Here is a 22,392-nt window from a genome sequence, read left to right as displayed (position 1 = left end):
TGAAAAAATACTCAGAAAAGGTGATTTCGATGACCATCAAGAAGTATCACGTGGCAAAATATTGCATCAACTCCCAACGTTATGTGCGGTAGACAGGTAGTGGCATGCATGTATTTTGAGAAAAATAGAAAAAAGCTTTCAATGCGGGAGTAAGTTAAATACCTTTCGGCCAGTATTTTGTCACTGCATCTAGAGTCGTCTGCACAGCACACACAACCAGAGCTGCTTCACGCCATAATCTAAAATTCCCTCAGTCAGATCCAGAATACTCTATTTCGGATCCTTTCTACCTGGATCTATTTAAGGACACCGTCAATTTGAAAAAAATAAAAAGCGAGTCTACTGTTCTGAACATTTGCTGAAGCTCCGTGAAATACTTACTTTCGCCAAATTTTGCTCCTATAGACTTTCGGAAAGAGGGAAAATTCTACAAATGAAACTAAACTAGAGAATCTATCCTGTTTCATGCCCAGCCACATGTGAGATCCATGCAGCACAAGGAATGTTCAATGGACTCCCAATGCATTGCCCCACGTTTAGAGACGCTTGCTAGTACCATTTTTATTTTTTCTTTGTTCAGTTTGGACCATAACGCCGCATTATCCTTATTACGCTATGCTCAAATGTAAAAACCATATTTGTCATTCGCTGTCTGGCAAGTTTCTTTTAATTATTTCTAACCGTTCCTTATGGACGTTATTGATGCATTGCCATATGTGGAAATAAATAAATTAAAATAAGTTTAAATAAATAAATACAAATTCACCTTTTACTTCATTTTTAGTATTGTCAGAGAAGTGAACTGAAAAATTCAATGGATAACGAACATCGCCCACAGCCACGATCACAATGTTCCCTCGTAATTTCGGACTCGCTTCACCACCCCAGAGCATGACCAACCGGTCATCAATAGCTTCCGAAGGCCGTCATCGATTTCACAACGAGAGAAAAGCTTGTGCGGACATCATGAATTATGCGGTTAATCCATGACGCCCTGCGTTGTGAAATGCTTACTAAAGCGAGAAATATTTAGGTTCTAAAGTGAGTGTATCTGTTTGTGACGTCATTGTATACTGAGTAAAGAAGCACTGTTCTTTTTTATTTTCACCTTGGAGTGCTACGTATCCAAACGTGTTCATATTGTTTGCACTCTCGCAGGATTTTTTTTTTGTTACTATCGATTTCTCCCAATATTGCTGTGCGTTGCGTAGTATATATAGTCTGCCGGGCGATTTCATTCTACAATATATTTTATCGCGGTTTTTATTCCTGAAATGATTTCATGTACTGCTGTTCACCAGTGACACACACACGCACGCACACACACACACACACACACACACACACACACACACACACACACACACACACACACACACACACACACACACACACACACACACACACACACACACACACACACACACACACACACACACACACACACACACACACACACACACACACACACACACACACACACACACACACACACACACACACACACACACACACACACACACACACACACACACACACACACACACACAGAGTCCGGTTGAGTTGTGTCGACGGGGAAAACCAGAACGAGCGACGAAGAAATGACCGAGTGCAAGTGCGCTGGCATAAGCTATAGCCTAAGGCAAGACGTGGCGGGCAGTGAACGGAAAACGCCGGTGTCGAGAAACTGGAGCGCAGGATAAAACAAAGAAAACTTGTCGGCACGTAGGCTTTTTTTTTTTTTTCGCGAAATCACCCCGCTTAGGTATGCAGTTCGTGGATGTTGCGATGTCGCAAAGCAACAGTCGCCACGCGGATGAGAGCACTGGTGGGGAAAGTGCGCTGCCGTTTTTTACCTTTGGCACTCCGGCGCCTCTTCCGACACATCCGCTGATGCGAGAGACAGGAAACTGGCCGGGATCTGCGCCCAGTTTCACACTTATGAGAATTTACTGTGTATTTAACATATACGTACCTTGCATCCCGTTGGTGTTCCTCGCCAAGGTCAGGAGCCTTGTGTTAGTGCTCGCCATGTCGTTGTGAGCCAGTAGAGAAAGGTGTAATTAACTTGTCTTTACAGTTTGTCTTTTTAATGTTGTTTTTTGTCTTCAGGTATTATTGTTGCAATAATAAAGCGCCGGCAGGTTAATGTGCGTGCTCTTGGTCATGCCTGTTCACTACACCTTACACCTGCCCCTCTCCCGCTGAATTACAATTAATATCATGCCTGATTTAATCATATATAATATATTTCTTCGGCTCATTCTAGATAGGAAAAAAAAAAAACGAAGGTGGATATATATACACAATTAATGACGATGACTTAAATAGCTATATATTTTCTTTTCAGCTTATTTCCGAACACATCTCCTACTTAAAGAAACCTTAAGCTGGGGCTAACTAAAAAAAATACTGTTTTAATAAGTACATCATCAGGCCCATCTATGCTTTCTGCAGTCAAGCAAAAAGCACGAAACGAACATAGTGTAGTCGCCAGTCTTGGATTAAACAGAAGGTAGATTGTTACAATAGTAGAAGTAAATGATAAGTTCATTATGTCGTACGCTTATCATAACAATACAAATAAAATACCTTATTGTTCTTTAAAGTCTACAGACACCGCTTGGGTAAATCAGCCAAATCAAGGCCGGGAAAGACAACTGTACTAGTCAGTTTGAATCAGCATTTGGTCGTGTAGACATTATGTCGAAGAACTGGAACAATATAGCAGAATACAAAAGCGAAAAAGAACAAGGTTCCAACCCAAATATTGGAAATATTTACCGGATTAGTCATCAGCCGACCAAACTAAATGAGTTCTTGCGATTTGTTGTAATAATCTCATTGTACAGCATAATGTTGCCGTGGTTTCTTTTGCAGGGTATACTATATTTATTACCTAAGTTGATTGCGACATGATGGCGACTTTCACAGAACTGAATGATGCAACAGTATGCGACATCACTGGCATTAAAAGAAAGCCTATTGCTTACGTCCGTGAATTTGTTTTACCATTGTGTGGCACATATTAATAACCTGCATATCTCTAATATACTATTCCCCGGTGGTATGAAAATTCACTCCTGCCAAACGTTTTAATAAAGCGATAAGGATATTTTGGCAATCATAGGCCGATATCAGCATTTTCAATATTGATATGGTTACTAAGAAAGTGAATTCATAACCGTTAGGTAAGATGGCTTTTGAAGAATAAAATAAAATGTAGCCCATGTGAACCAATTATCAATTTACTTTTCGAAACCGCTAATTAACATAGTTTAAGCTGTTTTAACCAAAAATGCTTATTTAGAGGGGCTTAATAAAAAAACGATAGTGATCAGTATCTTCATATATTTCACAAGGGCGTTCGGCTGGATAATACGGGTCCTACTACTTTGTAAACTTGATTTTATGGTACACGTGGCCACACAGCATTGCTTTTGGAACCATACCTGCAGTGCCACAGACAAGCAGTCTGTGTCGATGGTTCCTCATTGAAGAAATCTCCACCTCCAGCGGCGTAGAACGAGGACGGGCGTTATGCTCAGTTTCATTAACAATTATACTGATGATATAGTCAATATTGCAGCGCTTGAAAAATATGTTACGCAGACGACGCATGTTTATTTGCATCAGCAGCTAACAATGACAGGTGCAGATTTAGCTACTCACACGTCAGCGTAGTAAGACACATGGACTGGAAAGAAATGATTTAAAGTAAACGTAAGTAAAACAAACATTATTTTTCAGAGCTAGGAATCGACAAAATATTTGCAAGGGCGTTATTGCAGGCTAGTTGGTTGCCTGAAATAACTAGTTTGCTAGTTGTAGGCTAACAACTCGTTAGTAGCGCCTTGCCCTGTTTACTCTGTTCCTTGTGTCCCATTGTTTAGCGCTTAAAACCAACTTTCAGTTCAGTTCAGTCGTTCAGTCGAGTCCGACTCTTCGTGACCCTATTGACCATGTCACGCCACGCTTTCCGGTCTCTCACTATCTTCCTAACATCACATAACTTCATCTGCAGTGCCTCGAGGATGCCATTTAACCATCGCGTTCGCTGCCTACCCCTTCTCCGGCAACCCTCAACCTTTCCCAACATCAAATCTTTCTCCAGCGACTCCTCTCTTCTCATCAGATAACCAAAGTAGCTGAGCTTTAACTTTAGAATTTGACCCTCCAATGAGCAGTCAGGGTTTATGGTCGACAATATTGACTGATTTGATCTTCTGGCAGTCCAAGGAACTCCCAAGAGTCTTCGCCAGCACCACAATTCAAACGCGTCAATTCTTAGAAGGAGGAGGTGATCCGCCACTTCAAGTGGCATAAGAAGCGGGACCAGTCCCTCCAACACGGTTTCCTGCGGTACAGCCCCATGGATGACTGCTCGGAGAAGTTCCCCAACTGCGCTCACAACCGGAAGCAGACGCACTACCACTGTCTGAAGGACAACTGCGACAAAGTGTATATCAGCACGTCGGACGTGCAAATGCACGCAAACTACCACCGCAAATATTCAGCCATCATCCAGGAAGGCTTCCAGAGGTTCCGTGCCACGGAGGACTGCAACACGCCCACCTGCCTCTTCTACGGACAGAGGACCACGCACTTCCACTGCCGCCGACCAGGCTGCAAGACCACATTCAAGAACAAAGCCGACATTGAGAAGCACAAGACGTACCACATCAAGGACGAGCAGCTGAACAAGGACGGCTTCAAGAAATTTATGAAGCACGAGCACTGCTCGTACGAGAACTGCAGGTTCTCGCGCATCTGCAACCACATCCACTGCATCCGGCCGGGGTGCAGCTACGTGCTGCATTCCAGCGGGCAGCTGTACTCCCACAAGCGCAAGCATGAGCGTCAGGACACCGAAATGGCCTACCGAAAGTTCAAGCTGGTCCAGAGCATGCTCAAGAGCTACGGCCAGCCGAGCGACCTGCCACCGGGACTCACCGCCGAACAGCTGGCCCTGTGCGAGCAGAGTTTGAGCAGCTCACCTGTGCAGAGCATGTTCCCGGGAGGCGTAGTACCCTCCGGGACGTCGCCGCTCCAGCCGGGCGCCAACATTGGCGTAGGCACCACGCCGGTGACGACGGCGTCTGGAGGCCTGGGCCCCGACCCCAAGGGGCTCGTGGCCACGAACCACCAGGTGCTGGCGTACGACGGCAGCAAGCAGCAGCTCGGCAGCATGGGCCTCAGCAACAGCAATGGTGGTAACGGCAGCTCGGCCCCGCAGCAGCCCGGCGCTCCCGACGCGAGCCAGCCCAAAGCGCACGTGCTCGACCCGGTGTTCCTGTCGGCTTTCCTGCCCAACACCTCCGGCGTGGGAGCCGTCATGCACCCGGGCCTCGCGTTCAACTTTAGGAAACAAAATATTAATCAGAGGCGCACATTTTCGGCCTGTTCATCGAGGAGTTCTCAACGTAAAGCGTCGGAGTTATACTCAAGGACCAACAGTTTTGGGATGAATACAGCGATAAATTTATTCCAAAGCTTTCTCAACTTATCTTCTGTCATACATGCACTACTAAGTAATGACAAAATTGCAATACGCCTATCTCTGCGTTACGCTCACCTAAATGCGAAGTGAGGCTAACCTATGGTCGCTAAGGGTAACAAATTGTATTCCGAAGGAAGGAAAGCGTAGCAGGCTGCGGCAGAAAGTTAGGTGGGCGGATGATGTTAAGAAGTTCGCAGGGGTCAAGTGGATGCAGCTAGCACAGGACCGGGTTAGCTGGTGGAATATGGAAAAGGCCTTCGCCCTGCAGTGGGTATAGTCAGGGTGATGATGATGATGAAGCTACGAAACCATGAAATAGAGCTCTACAATATAGGAAAAAGTGGCGAAAACTATATGTACTACAAAAATAAAACAAAATTACGCAGAGATCAACGTGTGTCACTGTTTTACCGCAGTATTCAAATTTTCTCGATATATAAAATATCCATAGTAATATTGCTGTCTCCTGGCAGGATATTATATCATGTTTTTAAACTGGAACCTTCTAAAAGCACAAGCTTTCTTTCGATAATGGCGGATCTACAAAACGAGGATATAGGAAGCCCGAAACCGAGACCATCGGAAACGTTAGGGATGCTCAACGACACACCGCGTGCACACAATACAAAATAGATTGCGCCGACAATAATATTTTTCCAAGTATATATATTTACTCGAGTGGCACTGCATCAGAAACGGCTCACCGAATTGCTGTATTAAACCTAGATTCACGTTAACACTACCATGTTCAGCAAGAAAGAAAAGCAGTCCTTTAAAAGAAAATTGTGCACCTTTGAGAGAAAATTGTGCACATCCTTCCCGCTTTACTTCTTGCCTCACGTGCTTTTGCTCTGTTTTTCGTTTATTTTTGTCGTATTATATCCCTTAGTGTAATGTAATTATAATTATGACTCCATCTCCCTCACTTATAAACCCGCTCTATTTTTACTATTTGCGCGCGTTGATCGAAGCGCTGTGGTACTTGGAATGCTACCGCCAGTTTGCCATTACCAAATTGGCAGTTTTGGCTGTACAAAGCAATCATAAATACATATTACGCCAGGCACTTTCCTTTATGTAATCAGTAATTCCAAACAAAAATTAATGCGGTCTCCTCTTGAATTACTTGTTCAGACAGGTTTCTGCTACACGGACGACGATATGGTTCACAACAGAGAGATAAGCATGTCGTTCAACTGCGGACACCGTTGTTCTCCGTCAATATTTTTTTTCACCTTGACCGCATTTCGTGCCATGCTTCAGGTATCAGGTGAGTGGGAAAGTGTTTCTGTGCCTCTCGTTTCGTTTTAACCACCTTACCACTATTAAGGACTCCATCACAATTTCAAGGGTATACTTCCCATGAATGTTATCCACTCATACATGAAGGAGGATGACATGGAGGAGATGAAACTTAAATTGGGCATTCAAGATGTGCAGTCGGTTCTACAAAACGCTTCACGAGAAAGGTTAGAGCGAGAGAGAGATTTTAATGGTAGCAGGATATTATTTAATGATAGCAGATTATTGAGCTGAGAAGCGTCATGTCAAAGACCTTTCCAGGCTGTTCTGAGAATGGTATTCAATTTATATTCAATTTTCAACTTTCTCAGTTATTGCCATTATCTCAGTTACAACTTCTCATTTACCTGCCACCACGAACCTGAAGATTTTACCACTGGGCGACCAGACTGAAAAGAATACAAGAGAAACTATTGTTGCGATAGCCCTACCTTATACAAGTTATTTTTATTCGTTAAGTGTGCTCTGATATAAGCCACTAACGATCTGATGGTAAAATGTGAAAAGTGCTGCGGGCGAACTATTCCCAGCGCTAAGCGTTACAGCTGGCGAGACCCAGAAAAAAAAAAAAAGCAAAATGCGTTGATGACCTACGAATTATAAGCGGGCTTCTAGTAGTATTCAATGAAAAGGCGACATGTGGGACTGAAAGTTCGAACTCAAAGGGTATTCTAAGAACATCTTATTGTGCGGTTTTTCACGGATGCAATGATTTTTAACCGATTGTCAATTACAGAGGAGACAACGTTGGAAAGTATTTCAGTGTTTCTAACTCCGGTCATGATTTAGCGTGTGCTTTGAATTTTTAGTGCGATTTTAAGGCTGTCAATTTACTTGATTTTAATAGATATGAACTACAAGGACCGCTGTCGAGTGATGCGGGTGTCCGTGACCGAACTACATTTCCTGGGTTGTTGAAAAAAGAACATTTGCAACTGACCTGAAGCGCCCCAGATATTTTTGCAGAAGTTATCTGCGTTTAGTTTGGTCATGTAGATGGTCCCTGATAGGGCTGCAATTATTCGTCACAAGCGGTTTTATTTTTATCTAACGTACGTTAATGTCTATAGACGCCAACAACTCAGGATGGTTTTCATTGCACTTGTTCGAACACACAAAAGTTAAAAAATAAATAGCAAAAGATTTCTACATTCCCTGTGCTGGATTTATGATGTGAAGTTAAGGGCACTGCATCATAAACTGCTTTTCAGACCTCGCGCTCTAGGTGTCTGCTTTGGAGCTTAAACTTTTATGTGCGAATTTTGTACTAAAGATGTAATAGAGCTCAAGCTGCAATTGTATAAAAAGCGAAGCCTTGTCCAAGAGCTTTGTGTTGTCGTGATTATTGATGGCGGTACACGCGAAGTGGTGTTCTGGTCGTGTGGGACACACGTACAGCAAAGGCTGACGATTTTATGAAGAGAAATGGCTCAATGGTTCAAGCGGTGACAAAATTGATGCCTATCAAAGCTGCTCTTCACAGCATAAGCTGCATCTTTAAACGTTAAAGAAGGCTCTCTAGGGGTAACCACTGAGACACTGTGCATGCTTTGAAGCCCTCATAACATTCGCCGGCGGGATATATCGTGTTCTGCTCACTGTTCTCGCCTCCAGGTTCGTCTGCAGTAGAGGCTGGATATGCAGCAACAGGCAAGGAGGTTTTTAACGGGCTCGTATTTGTTCACACAAATATTCTCGCATTTTCACGCATGAGCAGAGCGGGAGCTCGCAAACCGGCGAACGTCTGACATGAACCCACTAGACATTGAAACCGTTCTGCCATCACCCAGTGCGATGCACACCGCGGGATGGGCGCATAATGAACAAAATGTACGACATAAAACAGTATAGTGCCCCGAATATCACTAGAACCCACGGAGATGCGAAGCTGGCAGGGCAGCTTCACTGGCCGCTGCATTGCGCAACAAAGCTAGCATCGCATCAGTGGACCATCGTCATTGTTAAACAGCCACTTTCTCTCGCTCTTCACCGCCGTATTCGTCAACTGCCATTCGTGCTGATGTCATTTCCAAGTACATAACCAGGGATGCACTTCACGTCCAAGCCAAAGCTCGCACGTGCGGGTGCATCTGCGAGGCTGTCGTGGCACTATAGGGCCACGCAACTGTTCGGGAGTCTCTACTTTGCTGCTGTGAGAGCGAGCGAGATAATAAATTATATTTGGTGCACGGAATTACATGGGTAGTTTCCCTATAGCCCAAGATTTCAATGACTTGGGCTCTGCCTTCCGGGCCCTGGTGAGAAGAGCAGAGATAAAGAGCAAAGCGTGCCGCCTGCGCTAATGACCTAAATTCGAAGCCTTCTGCCAATCTACTAATTTCGCCCGCGAATGTCAATCAGGCAACGCTGATTGATGCGTCATGCATCTAACTTTCGTTCCGCCATTTTTATGCTTTATTACCACGCACAGGATTGTCTCTAGCCCTTCTGTCTTAACTGCATCAGGGAAGCTGGTAGTCTAAATTAGCGCAGTATTAATTGCTTAATTGTAAGCTTATGTCTTTTAGCGACGTTTTGTACTCTTTTCAGGGATTCCGTAAATGTCATGGTCTCAGCTATGACAAATACGCCCAGGATGTAGACAGTTACTCATCAGGAGTTCGGCCTCCATTGGCTCTGACACACATTTTGACAGTGTATAGATAAACGCAGAATAAACGGCGAAAACTGTGTGCCGGTCTGTCACATAGCTAACAACGGCGGCTAATCTTGCTTGACATAGAATCTAGCGCCACGAGTCGACGTCCTCTGTAGCTCTAAAACTGCCCAAAGCGTTACGGCTAAGCGTTATGACCATCAAAGATATGGAACGACTCCAGTAGAACACCTAACTCGCTTCACAGCGCAGATGTAAAAATCAAACGAATCAAGTGACAATTTTTATTGCTCTTGAATTGCCTTCACCCCAAGTGTCGTGGGTGTGAAACTGAGGACGTCGAATAAATCTTCAGCCGGTGCTTATTCACTGTTAATTAAGAAAATATCTCTATTGAAATTTGCGATGTTAAGCTAAAGTCGCAATAACGCGATTACTGCTGACCTAGTCGACCTTATCATAAGAACCAAAAAACAACAATAAAATATTTACAATGCATGGTGCCAAATAGGTCCATCGTCTACAGACTATATGTGTGCACTACTTTCTAAGTGTCAATAAGTACTATGTGAGAAATTCTTTGAAAGACGTTTTATTGACTCGACAGGTGACTGCAGACTGTTGACAGAAGCAGGAACATTGTCTACCAAACGTTGCGCCGATGGGCCAGCTTGATCCGTTCTGCCATCGGACAATCACAACTCCGCCTCGTGTGGCATAAGCTCATTACGTGGCCCCTTTTTTTAAGCCAACACCTTTGGTCCACGGCCATTTTTCCAAGCATTTCACCACAGAAGAGCGGAGCCCCAAGTCAAAAAAAATATTAAACCCATTGGAAACCGGTGGTTACCAGGAGACACCGGGGATCGAAAGCGGTACTTCCTGAATGCGAGGCGGATGCTCTTCCACAAACGAGGAGCTCTTCCAACAAACCAAGAGCTCGCTCTATGCTTGAGACTCTGTAATACAAATCAGGTAGCGCACTTTTCAAAATAAGTGTGTATGCCATATGCCTGTACTAAATATGCATTGCATTTCTAAATTATATGCCAGCCTGTGCAATTCATGACGATGCTTGCCACTGCACCGAGTGGAATGTAGTAAGGTTGTTTCAAATCTTGTTGCGCACGACAACAAAACAGCACATTTATGACACAAGTAGTCAGCAATCTTCACTCTTCCCTTGCATGTGGGCTATTTGAATTGAGATATTTTTTAAGGCTGCTGACTTTTTCTTGTCCAGATAAGCTGAAAGAGGACAGTATTGCGTCACATTGGTATTCTCGACACTGTTATGTACCTTGATAGGCGACAAGTTACGATGTTACCCAGAATAAACAGAAAAGATACGCATATAATATTTTTATTCCCAAATATTTTTGGTGACGTGAGACAATCTATAGACCACAACGCTGACAGCGTAGGCGGCAAAAATGAGCGAACCGTTTGTGTTCTATATTGCTGCAAACTCCACAGGTTCCTATATCCGTCCTAGCATCTCTGCCCCTAAATTTGTCTACAATCATGAAATGTATAACTCAAAGAATTAAACGTGCCCAGCTCTAACCAAGGTTACCGACTCCTCCATAGCTATCCCCGCTGGCACCCCCCGAGGACGACTGGCCGAAGCCGGCCTGGTGTCCAGCAGCACCACTTTCAAAACCAGCCGAGCCCTGTTTGTGGCCGGAGCCGAAGCTCTTGCTCTGGTTCTCCGAGAATCCAGAAGTGTGGTTGGATCCCTAGTTGTTGCTGTAGGCGTTCACGTTACTGGTGGAGGCAGCGTCAGTAAAGCCCGCAGATCCCTGGTTGTGGCCGGCAGCGCCGCCTTGGTATCCTCCCTGGTAACCACCGGCCTGAGATCCGTAGCCAGACTGGTAACCGCCACCATATCCTCCGAAGCCACCATATCCCAGACCACTATAGCCGAGACAACCGAATCCAAGGCCGCCATAGCCGAGCCCGCCATATCCGAGGCCACCATATCCAAGTCCTCCAGTTCCTATGAGTCCAGTTCCAACAACGCCACGGCCATCAAGGCCAGTGCCACCATGCAGTAGACCAGCACCTCCCATATCTGCACCATTGAGGCCAGGTCTCACGTCTGCACCATAGCCGCTGGGTCCGAGACCTCCACCTAGGATGCCCCTTCGATCTTCAACGTCCTTGTCATTTTTGGCAGTCACTTTAGTGAATGTGATGCAAACCACGAGGGCACAGATGGCAGCAGTGGCGAAGGACTGCGTTTAGAACAGCTCAAACATCACATTAGCACCAATCCCAGTCGAAACTCCAGAAGTGGTCACGCGGCATTTACTCGATTTCGGAACCAATAATTACCAAACATCAAAGACGACGAAAAAAGAATGAAACTTGAAGTCACACTTGAGTACGTCACAGGTTCACCGCCTGTTTTCGCATCGATGCACGGAGGTGCTCATAGGGGGCCTTCTTTTGTCGACCAGCCTTTGAAAATGAGCTGACGGAAAAGCAAATTTGTTATAGTATTTCAGTAGACAAAATGACAATTGGGCCAATAAGATTTATTTAACTGTACTTTCTTCGATTGCCTGACGAAGGGATGACCAAGCTGCTCTTAAGCAGCGTATTGTTATGAACAATCTTAAATAGAAAATGGATAGTCTACAAGTCCCAACAGGACACACCTGTAGGCACATATAAGTCATTTGAGAGAAATAACGTGACTGTTCGGAAAATCAACTGAAATTTAGGTATCGATCCGTGGAAACGCGAATGCATTGATCTCAACATTTTTGTCTCTTATTTGTTGGCCTGTTCTCGAAAGGAGTATTCACAGTTAGCATAAATGTTAAATACTGTTAACATGAAGTGACGAAGCGGGTGAAAAGCGCAACGTAAAACTATTGCAAGGTTAGCCATGCAGAAATGGTGAAGCGTAAATGGGTTTATAAAAATGTTCTTAGTAGTACTTATTCAAAATATTTTGGTGCATACAATATCTAACGTTGCAAGATGAGGAATGGCATAATATACCAAATTCAATCTCACCTTCATTTCAAGCCGCATACTCGAAGTTCGATACTTCGCTACTTGACTAAGGATACCAATCTTTGGTAGTGACTGATCGTCCTCTAGCAGTGACTTCCTTTTTATACCTACATCAAAGCGATCTTTCCACTTTTACCCGAAAGAAAGCAATGAGAATCTGCTAGCCATAGCGGAACTATATGCCACAGAAAGTCCGACGAGCCAGTCGTATACGCAACCACGCATCGCGTGACATCAATAGGAGTCTAAAAATCTGGAATTTGAAGCATATTTCTCACTGCATTGGTAACGGGATTCACGCACGGAGTGGAGTTCCTCATAGCTTGCTCCACTTCCGCTCACCGACAGACCCCGGCTGTCCCCGCCTTTCCTTGGGTCATTGTGTGTTATTCACATTGGGTGTTATTGTTAACAAGATACTTTCCTAGGTTGCATAGCTGTCGAAAATTATTGATATCATCTGTCGTGACCGTCGTGCACTACCAATTAATTTTAAAAATGCAGCACAACCATTTCTATACTTCATTCCCAATTAAAGCATGGCATCCTGTACTAGGACTCTGCAACACGGGGAAGCTTGCGAAAACTACACAGATTTAAAAAAAGAAGAACTTGAAACATATTTCAACCTCCGTCACTGTTACACCGCAGCATTCACGTTTTCATGACGTATATAATAACCCCTTTAGTTATGCTACCTGTTATCATCATCATCATCGCCCTGACTATACCCACTGCAGGGCGAAGGCCTCTCCCATATTTCTCCAATTAACCCGGTTAACTGTACACTATACTTAACTATATAATTAACTGTACACTATATTAGGTCTATAAACAAGGATAATTCAATAACACGGTTGCTTCCTGAAGTGGTGAACGTATACAAAGCGAGGAAAATGCATGTTGAGCCGGCAAAGCAAGAAAATCGTAAATATTACACATACTGAATGGTATACGCGTTCTGCACACATTAAAAAATAGGTTGCCCAGCCAACCCAACGTTTTATACTAGTAATTATCTTTACTTGAGAGCCATTACTTCAAGAACAACCAACCCAATTCGTTTCTCAAATTTGGATTCATTGTGATACTATGGCGTTAATCAAAAAAGAAAAGCAATTGTTCGAAATAATATTGCGTGTATCGTGTCAGCTTTAATTTTTGCCTGAAATGCTATTATTTTGCTTTATCGTTTAAGTTTCTTCCAGTGTCGCAATTAGTATTGTGCAATAATAATCATGGCTCCCCTCTTGCCCTCACTGATAAATGCGTTGTATCGTTACTATTTGCGTGCGTTTAGCGAAGTGGTTTTGGCGCTGTTAGCGTTACTCCCAGATTGCAAATTCCAACTTGGTGACTTTACAGGCTCTGTCAAGCTGTCATAATGGCGTTTTGCTTTAGTTCCGTTCCTTCATGTAAACTTTGACTTCAAAGCCCAATGCGGCCTCTACTTGAATGCTTGTTCATGCAGCTTTCTGCTACGACATACTATGACGTAGACGGCGACATACTTCGCAACGGAGAAATAAGTACGCCGTTCAACTCTGGGAACTGTTCTCCATCTCTTTTTATTCAGCCCTCTCCTTGACTCGGTTTCATGCCACGGTTCATGTATCAGGTGAGTCAGATATGGGTTTTGTGTCTGTTAACAGTTTTGTTTTAGCCACCTCATCGCTACTGAACGAAATCATAATAGGACCACTGGGAAATTAAAATTCAGTGTGCAAAGTACCATTAGAGTCCATCACCATTTCAGAAATTTACTTCTCATCAGTTGACAGCATGGGAGAAATGAAAATGAAACTAAATATTTCATGTTGTGCAGTCGGCTTTACAGAGTCCTTCAGGAAAATAATTAGCTACACTGGTTTGAGGCAGACGATAATTATAGGAGGGAAATAATTAGAGTAAGTGAGCTGAATGTCGTTATAGTCCGTTGAGTGCACGCACGCATTAACGCACTTACTCGATTTCCCAATCATGTGCACGTATAAAAGCACACTGGAGACTGTAAAAAGTACCTCAATATTGAACAAGCTAAAATGAGAGATCCAGAAAAAAAAAAAACGAGTTTTTTGAGCGGAGCTGCGGTAGGCTCAAATATATTCCAGGCTAACACATTACGAGTGTGATATTAATATAACTTTATATTAATTATTAATTATATAATTTATATTATATTAATTTATATTATATTATATTATATTATATTATATTATATTATATTATATTATATTATATTATATTAATTTATATTAATATAATTAATATAAATTAATATAACTTAATTTCTTAATCTTTTCGGCCTTTGCCATTTGCTCTGTCATGGCCACGTCCCTGCCAGTTCTGAAAATTATCTTAGTGGGCAACCAGACGGGGATGAAGCAAAAAAAAATAAAAAAATTGTCCAGCCCTATATTATCCAGATTTTTTTTTTCATTCATTCGTTCACCTAATTGATTGCTACAATTTTCAAACAGGCATTGTTTACCGGATCTATAGCCGAAGGATAGTGTCGAATCCATGTCCATAAGTATGACTAATGATAGTTCATTAGGTGTACACTGCTGTAAACTAGGAGCGACATGACGCTCTAGTGCGAAAAAGGGCTCCGTTCGTTGAGCTTTACACGACAGGCGAGGGTCAGAAGAAAACAAAAACAAAAAAGCCTAATCATCAACGGATTATAAAGAGACTCCTGATAATACTGTATAAGAGGGACACTGGTGGGATTATAAAACTCCCACGCTGCTTCTGTCTAAAAAAAGCTCAGAGTACTGTGTTTCGCAAGATTAAGGAATTTAAGCGTTTGTTAATTACTGAAGAGAAAAATTAGCGGAGCAATTCAGTGCTCCGTAACACGTATAAATCGGGATTTATATGTGTTCTTTGAACTGGAAGTGCGGCTTTAAGACCGCACTTCAAGTTGTTCCCACCATGTGCGCAGTGGTACGCATGCTTCATTTCAAAGGTAGTTGAAAAATGACCATTTCCAACTGACCTGAAGTGCCCAAGATTACCAGCAAAGGTTCACACTGTATAGTTAGGCTATGTAGGTGATAGTTAATAAGGCAGTAATTAGCTAATAGTCGCGAATGGTTTAATTTTCCCCAGACATAAGCGTCCGTGACATGTATGCAAGCCACAAATCTAGGTCAGTTCATTGTCACATGCAGTACATTCCGCCTCGTTTTCACTGCATTTATACGAACACATGAAAGCTTAGAAAAACAAAAACTGAAAGCACCTTTCAGAACGCTCTGTTAGGGCTCATAATGTAATGTTAGTTGCACTGCATCGTGATCACATTTTTGTGCAGAATTATAGTTAACTTCCTCGTGATACTTTGTTGCTTTCGAGCCTCGGGCTCTAACTCTTTTCTTTCGAATTTATACTTGTATGGGGAGTTTTTTTATTGGGCATATATTCATACTTTTCAAGCAGCAGCATAAATACTACAACGTTGTTCAAGAAGTCGTGTTTCGTTGTCAGCTTTGTTGACATAATTATTGCTGGAGTTATATGGGAGGTGATGCGCTGCTTTTACGGGACACATGCACAGGAACGATCTCCCTGTATTATGAAGGGAATTGGAAAACCTGTCATAACATTCATGCCCGTCGATGTTGCTCTTCGCAGCGTGATCTGCATTTTTAACATTTAAGAAGTCTCTTTTGGGAAACCAGTGGGACAATGGCGTAATGAAAAACTCCATAACATTAGCCTGCGGACGACCTCATATTCTGCGCATGCGTGAGGGCACAGCACTTCAACTTTCGAGTCACATCTCAAGGTTCGTCTGCAACTGTGGCAGGAAACAATCACTGCATGGAATAATAACGGCAGCAAAGGATAAGGTGGTTTTTAACGTCATCTTGTCTTTTCGCAAAAATATTGTCGCATCTAAGCGCATGCGCAGAGTGAAAGACAGCAGATCGGCGAGTGTCCTGTATGAACCTTTGAGACACTGACGTCACTCTGCCGTGGTCACAGCACGACGCTATGCGCGACGGGATGGGCGCATAATAAATAGAACACATACCATAAACAGCATTCGACCGCGAACGTAACTCGAACGCACGGCGATGTGAAGCGCGCAGATCAGTACCTCTGGCAGCTGCATTAAGCAGCTAAACCATCCCCGCAGTCTGATGCCGCCATTGCTAAACTGCTCTACGTCATTGCTGAGACCAAGAACAGGGGTAGAGATCAAAGCTTGCCTTCTGGGCTCCCAGACTTGCTCAGGAGCCATCCGCCATTCAACACATTTCGCCGGCGAATGCCAATCAAGCCCGCTGATTGGTGCGCATGAGCAGGTAAATAAGCTTAGCTCCACCATTTTGTTTGCGTTGAAGAGTTTGTAGCCTTTATTGCAACACTATATGGATGAGCAAGTGCGTCGGGGAGTCTTGTGCTCAGCATCAGCACAGTATTCACTGCCTAATTGTAAGCCGATACCCATTCTCGACGTTTTCTACGCTTTGTTTGTGGTGGCGAAGTAATATAATTTCAGCTTCGCGACGAATTCCTCGGGACGTTGTCAAATAAACATGATATGACGTAGGACTTGACCTTTGTTATCTCGTCCTGCGACGCCACAACACTTTCTTTAAGCCATTCATCGATTGGAGCGATGGCATTTACGTTGAAGTGTTTTTACGGACGCAGACGTGTGGGAAGTGAAACATGACGCCTCCAGTTTCCTGCCGTGATATGGCTCGCTACCGCTTTTTGCGCCTTCCTGCGTCTCTGTAGGGTAGGAGAACGAGTGCTTTTCCGGCGTTCTTCAGGAGCCGGAACTTGGCCAGTTACTCAACACGAGTGCGACCCCCTCTCTGCCTGTCACGCACAATTTGTCTATAGATAAACGCAAAACGATTGGCGAAAGCTTTGTACCACTCTGTCACATCACTGATAACAGAGGCCTCCTCTGTCTGTCATTATCTAGCTCAATGACGTGGCTGTCCCTCGTAGCTACAGAACTGTCCACATCGTCACGGGCAATCATAGTGACCAGAAAGAATATTGAAGTACTCTGCTGCAACATCTGACTGTACAGTCTACGAAGTGTAAATTGAACGAATCATGTGATAATACTAATCGCGGTTGAAATTCTCTGTGTCCGTGTGTCGTGGTTGGGAAACTTAGGATACCGAATAAATATTCAGCTGGCTCTTGACCACTGTAGTTCTAAGAATTGGTGATTTTGAGCTAAGGCTATACTAAAGGTTGACCAGTTTATTATGCCGTAAGAATCACGTGAAAGGAAATAACCTCTAGAATAAATTGAGCCACAAAATCCGGTCGTCGCAGAGACCGTTGGTCAGGACTGCTCTGTAAGGGGCAGTAAACAATACCACATAAATTCTTCGAAGAACGTTTTATTGACTCGTTAAAAAACTTCAGCCTGTTGACTGAAGCAGGAATATTTTGACCAATCGCTCGTTCGCCGGTTGAAGCTGAAATAAGAAACAGGTTGCGCCATTGTCAAAACCAGTGCAAAGTTTCCACGATATATGAAATATGCACAGCATTATTTAAAAATTTCCGGCCCACGCAAATAATGCCGATGCCTTCTCAGTAGAAGCAGTAAAGGTTCTTTCAAATCTTGTTCCTCGGGACAATAGAGCAGCACAATAATATGTCCCGCACAGTAACCATCATTCACCCTTTCCTTTCCCTGTGGGCATTCAAATTCCGATTCTTTATAGTTGCCCTCTTCTTTCTAGCACCGATAAGCTGAAAAAGCTAAAAAAAAGAACAGTATATGGCATAATACCGGCAATCTCAGCATCCTTCCATACTTTGATATGGTACTCGTCATCGTGACCCTTAGCATATATGAAAAAGACACCTATAGGATGTCCTTATCGCTAAATATTTCCTTGGTGATGCGAAGCAACCTATAAAATGCAATAAATTCCAGAATGTGCGGTAAGAAAGAGCGAGATGTATATTTTCTATATTGACAAAAACCCCTGAGGTTCGTCTACCTGTTCGGCCATTTCTGCCCCTAAATTTACCCGTAATCATGGGATGTGCAATTTGTGGAGTTTAATGCGTGTTTACCTCTAACCAAGGTAACCGACTCCGCCGTAACCAGCTCCACTGGCCCCTCCGAAGGACGACTGGCCAAAGCCGGCCTGGTGTCCAGCAGCCCCACTTCCGAAGCCGGCAGAGCCTTGCTTTTGTCCAGTGCCGAAGACCTTGCTATCACTGGCCGAGAATCCAGAAGTGTGGCTGTAGCCTTGGTTGTTGTTGTAGGCGTTCACATTCCTGGTGGAGGCACCACCGGCAAAGCCCGCTGATCCCTGGTTGTGGCCGGCAGCGCCACCCTGGTATCCTCCCTGGTAACCACCGGCCTGAGATCCGTAGCCAGATTGGTAGCCGCCACCATATCCGCCGAGGCCCCCATATCCAAGGCCACCATAGCCGAGACCGCCATGTCCAAGACCACCATAGCCGAGCCCGCCATATCCAAGGCCTCCATATCCAAGACCGCCAGTTCCAATGAGCCCAGTGCCAACAACTCCACGGCCACCAAGACCGGCTCCACCGTACAGGAGACCAGCACCTCCGATACCTGCACCTCCGAGGCCAGCTCCCACGCCTGCGCCATAGCCGCCGACTCCGAGACCGCCACCGAGGATACCTCCGCGACCCTCAACGTCCTTGTCCTTCTTGGCAGCCTCTTCAGCGTAGGTGACGCAAGCCATAATGGCACAGACAGCAGTGATGTAGAAGGACTGCGTTCAGAGCCAGAGTAAACATCACGTTATCACCGATACTGTACTTAAAAACTCCAGCAGTCCTCATCCTGCATACACTCAAATTCGTAACGAATAATTACGAAACACGAAGGGCGACGGAGAAGTGAGCGAAACTTATACGAGGGGTAGTTTACTTCGTAATATGTCGACCGTATGTTTTCTATAGATGCATGTGATTGGTTTCCAAAATTAGGCTGGCGGAAATGCAAAAGTTGTTACGGCAGTTAAACAGGCGGAATGATTTTGAACGCAAAGAGCTTTATTCAACTTTACCTTCATTAATAATTAAGCCAACAGAGGTGTGCCCAAATTGGTCTCAAGCCGCGCATTTTTGTGAACTATATTAAATAGAATAGGATCGGGCGAAAGTCACAGCTGGGTACACGTATATTCCCATGTAAGTTGCTTGAGAGAAATAACGCGATCCCTCGAAAAATTGACTATAGTTTGGATATCGATCTACGAGAACGCGAGTGCGCTGATCGGAATGTTTTTGTAGCCACAGTAAATATGCACGTTAAATACTGAAAACATGAAATAACCAAGCGCTTGAAAAACGCGATATAAGGTTATTTCAAAATTAGCCACGTAGAATTAGATGGCGAAACACAAATGTGTATTTCTGGAAGACGATTTAGCCCTAGATTTTCAAAATATTTTGTCGCATATAATATATAACATTGCAAGGTCAGCAGCGGCATAGTATAGAAAATTCAATCTCACCTTCATTTTAAGCCGTGTCCTCGAAGCACGATGCTCCGCTGCTTGGCTGAGGATACCAATCTTTGGCAGTGACTGATCGCCCTCCAGCAGTGGCTTCGTTTTTATATCCACATCAAAGCGATAGTTGCACTTTTATCTCGCAAGAAAGCAACTCGAATCTGGGAGCTATAGAGGAAGTGACGCATATATGCCGCAGAAAGTCCGATGAGACTGTCGTAGAGGTGACTTACCTGTCGCCCGACACCAACAGGAGTCAAAAACCGAGAATTTGGAGCGTATTTCTCACAACATACAACGCCCTATTCGCTCTCGGCGTGTAGTTCCCGGTAGTTTCCGTCACTTCCGCATGCCGACATACTCCGGCTGTCCGGTTCTCCCCTCCTTTCTTTTGACCTTGCACGCCGGTAAAGCGACCGCTCTGATGCATCGATATCAGTGAAGTTTCGAAAGTTTCGCGCGTTTATTGACCGCGAAATCTTTTGTAGCACAGAAGTACACAAGTGTCTGCATAAAATTTTGCACTCACAAAGTAGGTGTCAGTAATATTTCTCAGATTTCTTACGACCAGCCGTCCTCTGGCGCTATGCACTTGCAGGAATTTTGTAGTTATTGTGTGCAGATAGGCCAGCTCTGATGTTCACTCAATTCAAAAGGCCACATATTCTCGCTATGATCCGAGCCTAATTGAAATGCACTTAGAGGTCAGCGGTAAAACGCCGCCGATTCAGGTTGCATGATTTACGACAGCTTGCAAGCATTAAAAAGCATTACTAGCACTGGCTTTGAGGTTAACAAATTATTTCAAGAAAATTCATGCCACTCGTACTGCGTGCTTTTTGACTTAATATTTTCGTTGAGATTATATTAGAAATAATTTTTTTCTTTGCCTTTTCCACGCTACACCGACCCTACGGCCGACGAGACTTAAACCAGTCATGCACGGCTGTCGATGCCAATATCGTTAACGTCTAACAAACCAACGAAACCACAAAACTACGCGACGAGACATTTTCTCTCTAACAATCTTTCTAAGTGTTTCTATTTTCGTGCATCAAATACGTAGAAAGTATAACATCTAAATGGAAAGAACTGTATGCGAGAAAATCTAGGCTTCAGACGAGCTTGTGTGAGCTTCAATGTTTTTTGTTGTGAAGCCGAATATTACCTGAAAGTTTGAGCGGATTTCTGGGAACGAGCTGCTGAACTGAACATAATTTGTTTGCATATAAATGTGCAACAGCGATTAATATATCACCAGATCGCCCAACGTAACAGTATTTTATATGTTTATTTTCAGAAACTCTATTGATTGTTTCTTTTTTGTTGTTGTTGACAGCTTACTCATTTAAAACGCAGAACAAACTTCAGAAAGAATATTTCGCTTCGCGCTAGGCGTCTAAACCATTTAATAATTGCGTTCGTAAAAGTGTCTTTAGAAGTGCGGGGAGCATTAAAAAGAAAAAAAACAAGTTTTTCTATGCATTGGTAGCTTAGACAATTTCCATCAACATCCGCATAACAGTGTCTAAAGGAGTCCCGCAGCTGCGTCGAGAGAATGCTGGACTTAAGTAAAGAATGTGGGGACACTTAAATGCACCTTAAAAGTTTTCTGCAACACTTCAAACAATGAAATACCTAATGCCACTGATAAGCTGCCTTATTTATTTATGCATTGTTGTGCTGTAATCTACACAGTGAGTGAGACGAAGTGCTCGTAACAGGCCTCTGTATATCCTAACCGAACAAATTTTGACGGTGACTTATGAGTTCCCTTCACTACTTGTGACAGCAAAGTTTAAAGTTCGATTCCAGCACTGAAGCACAATTTTTGTTTTGTCATCACGTTTCTACGCGAAACGTGATGACGTTTTCAAGACCCTGTTTCTGCCAACCAGGATTTTCCACACAGGCCGACACCGGGCTTCCCGTCGAAAGGGACATCAGCTTACTGGTATCTATTTGGTTTATTGGAAGCACCGCCGTTTTCCACTTACAGGGAGATTGTAGGATTTTCTGCTGAAAAGCGAATGTTCTGATCACATGGATTTTGCAGTGCGCATGGCTCGCCGCCATTCCTACAACTGTTGGAAAATTATTACTGATTATCCTTCTCTGTTGTTAGGTTTAACAACTAGTAGACCTACCATGTTTAAGCAGCAGCGCAAAAGGACAGAGACGAGTGGAAGGAGGTACACAACGTCGTTGTGTACCTCCTTCCACTCGTCTCTGTCCTTTTGCGCTGCTGCTTAAACATGGATGATCACCAACTAGCCCAAACATCCGTTCTTCTAGCAGACCTAAACGTGACAAAATGACGTATTGATATTCTTCTGCTTTGACATCGGAGGAAAGTTACTCGAAGTTAGCTGGACACCATTATTGATCAGCGCAGATAATGTGCGAGACGCATAGGTACTTGCTTCGGAAAGGTTACAGTAGGAGATAAATTTTGA

General features: G+C 43.8%; 2 protein-coding genes and 1 pseudogene across 2 annotated transcripts; 1 reads left to right on the top strand and 2 right to left on the bottom strand.

Annotated features, from left to right (window-relative positions):
* Window positions 1-2,918: 2,918 nt before the first annotated feature.
* On the top strand, window positions 2,919-10,044 carry LOC146173615 (transcription factor castor-like). The gene is made up of 3 exons (XM_084585233.1): window positions 2,919-2,951; window positions 4,292-5,323; window positions 10,027-10,044. The coding sequence occupies exons 1-3, from the start codon at window positions 2,919-2,921 to the stop codon at window positions 10,042-10,044; spliced, it is 1,083 nt and encodes a 360-aa protein (XP_084441359.1).
* Window positions 10,045-10,981: 937 nt separating this feature from the next.
* LOC146173614 (uncharacterized) lies at window positions 10,982-12,464 on the bottom strand (annotated as a pseudogene).
* Window positions 12,465-17,815: 5,351 nt separating this feature from the next.
* LOC146173613 (uncharacterized) lies at window positions 17,816-20,426 on the bottom strand. The gene is made up of 3 exons (XM_084584581.1): window positions 19,940-20,426; window positions 18,516-19,192; window positions 17,816-17,905 (listed from the first exon to the last, which is right to left on the bottom strand). The coding sequence occupies exons 1-2, from the start codon at window positions 19,943-19,945 to the stop codon at window positions 18,518-18,520; spliced, it is 681 nt and encodes a 226-aa protein (XP_084440707.1). The 5' UTR covers window positions 19,946-20,426; the 3' UTR covers window positions 17,816-17,905; window positions 18,516-18,517.
* Window positions 20,427-22,392: the final 1,966 nt, after the last annotated feature.

Source organism: Amblyomma maculatum, chromosome 11 (assembly GCF_055883805.1).
Source record: "Amblyomma maculatum isolate TAMU_Amacu chromosome 11, ASM5588380v1, whole genome shotgun sequence".
In the NCBI taxonomy this organism is placed as follows: Eukaryota; Metazoa; Arthropoda; class Arachnida; order Ixodida; family Ixodidae; genus Amblyomma; species Amblyomma maculatum.
The sequence above is the reverse complement of the archived record's forward strand: the minus strand, read 5'-3'. Positions and strand labels throughout refer to the sequence as shown.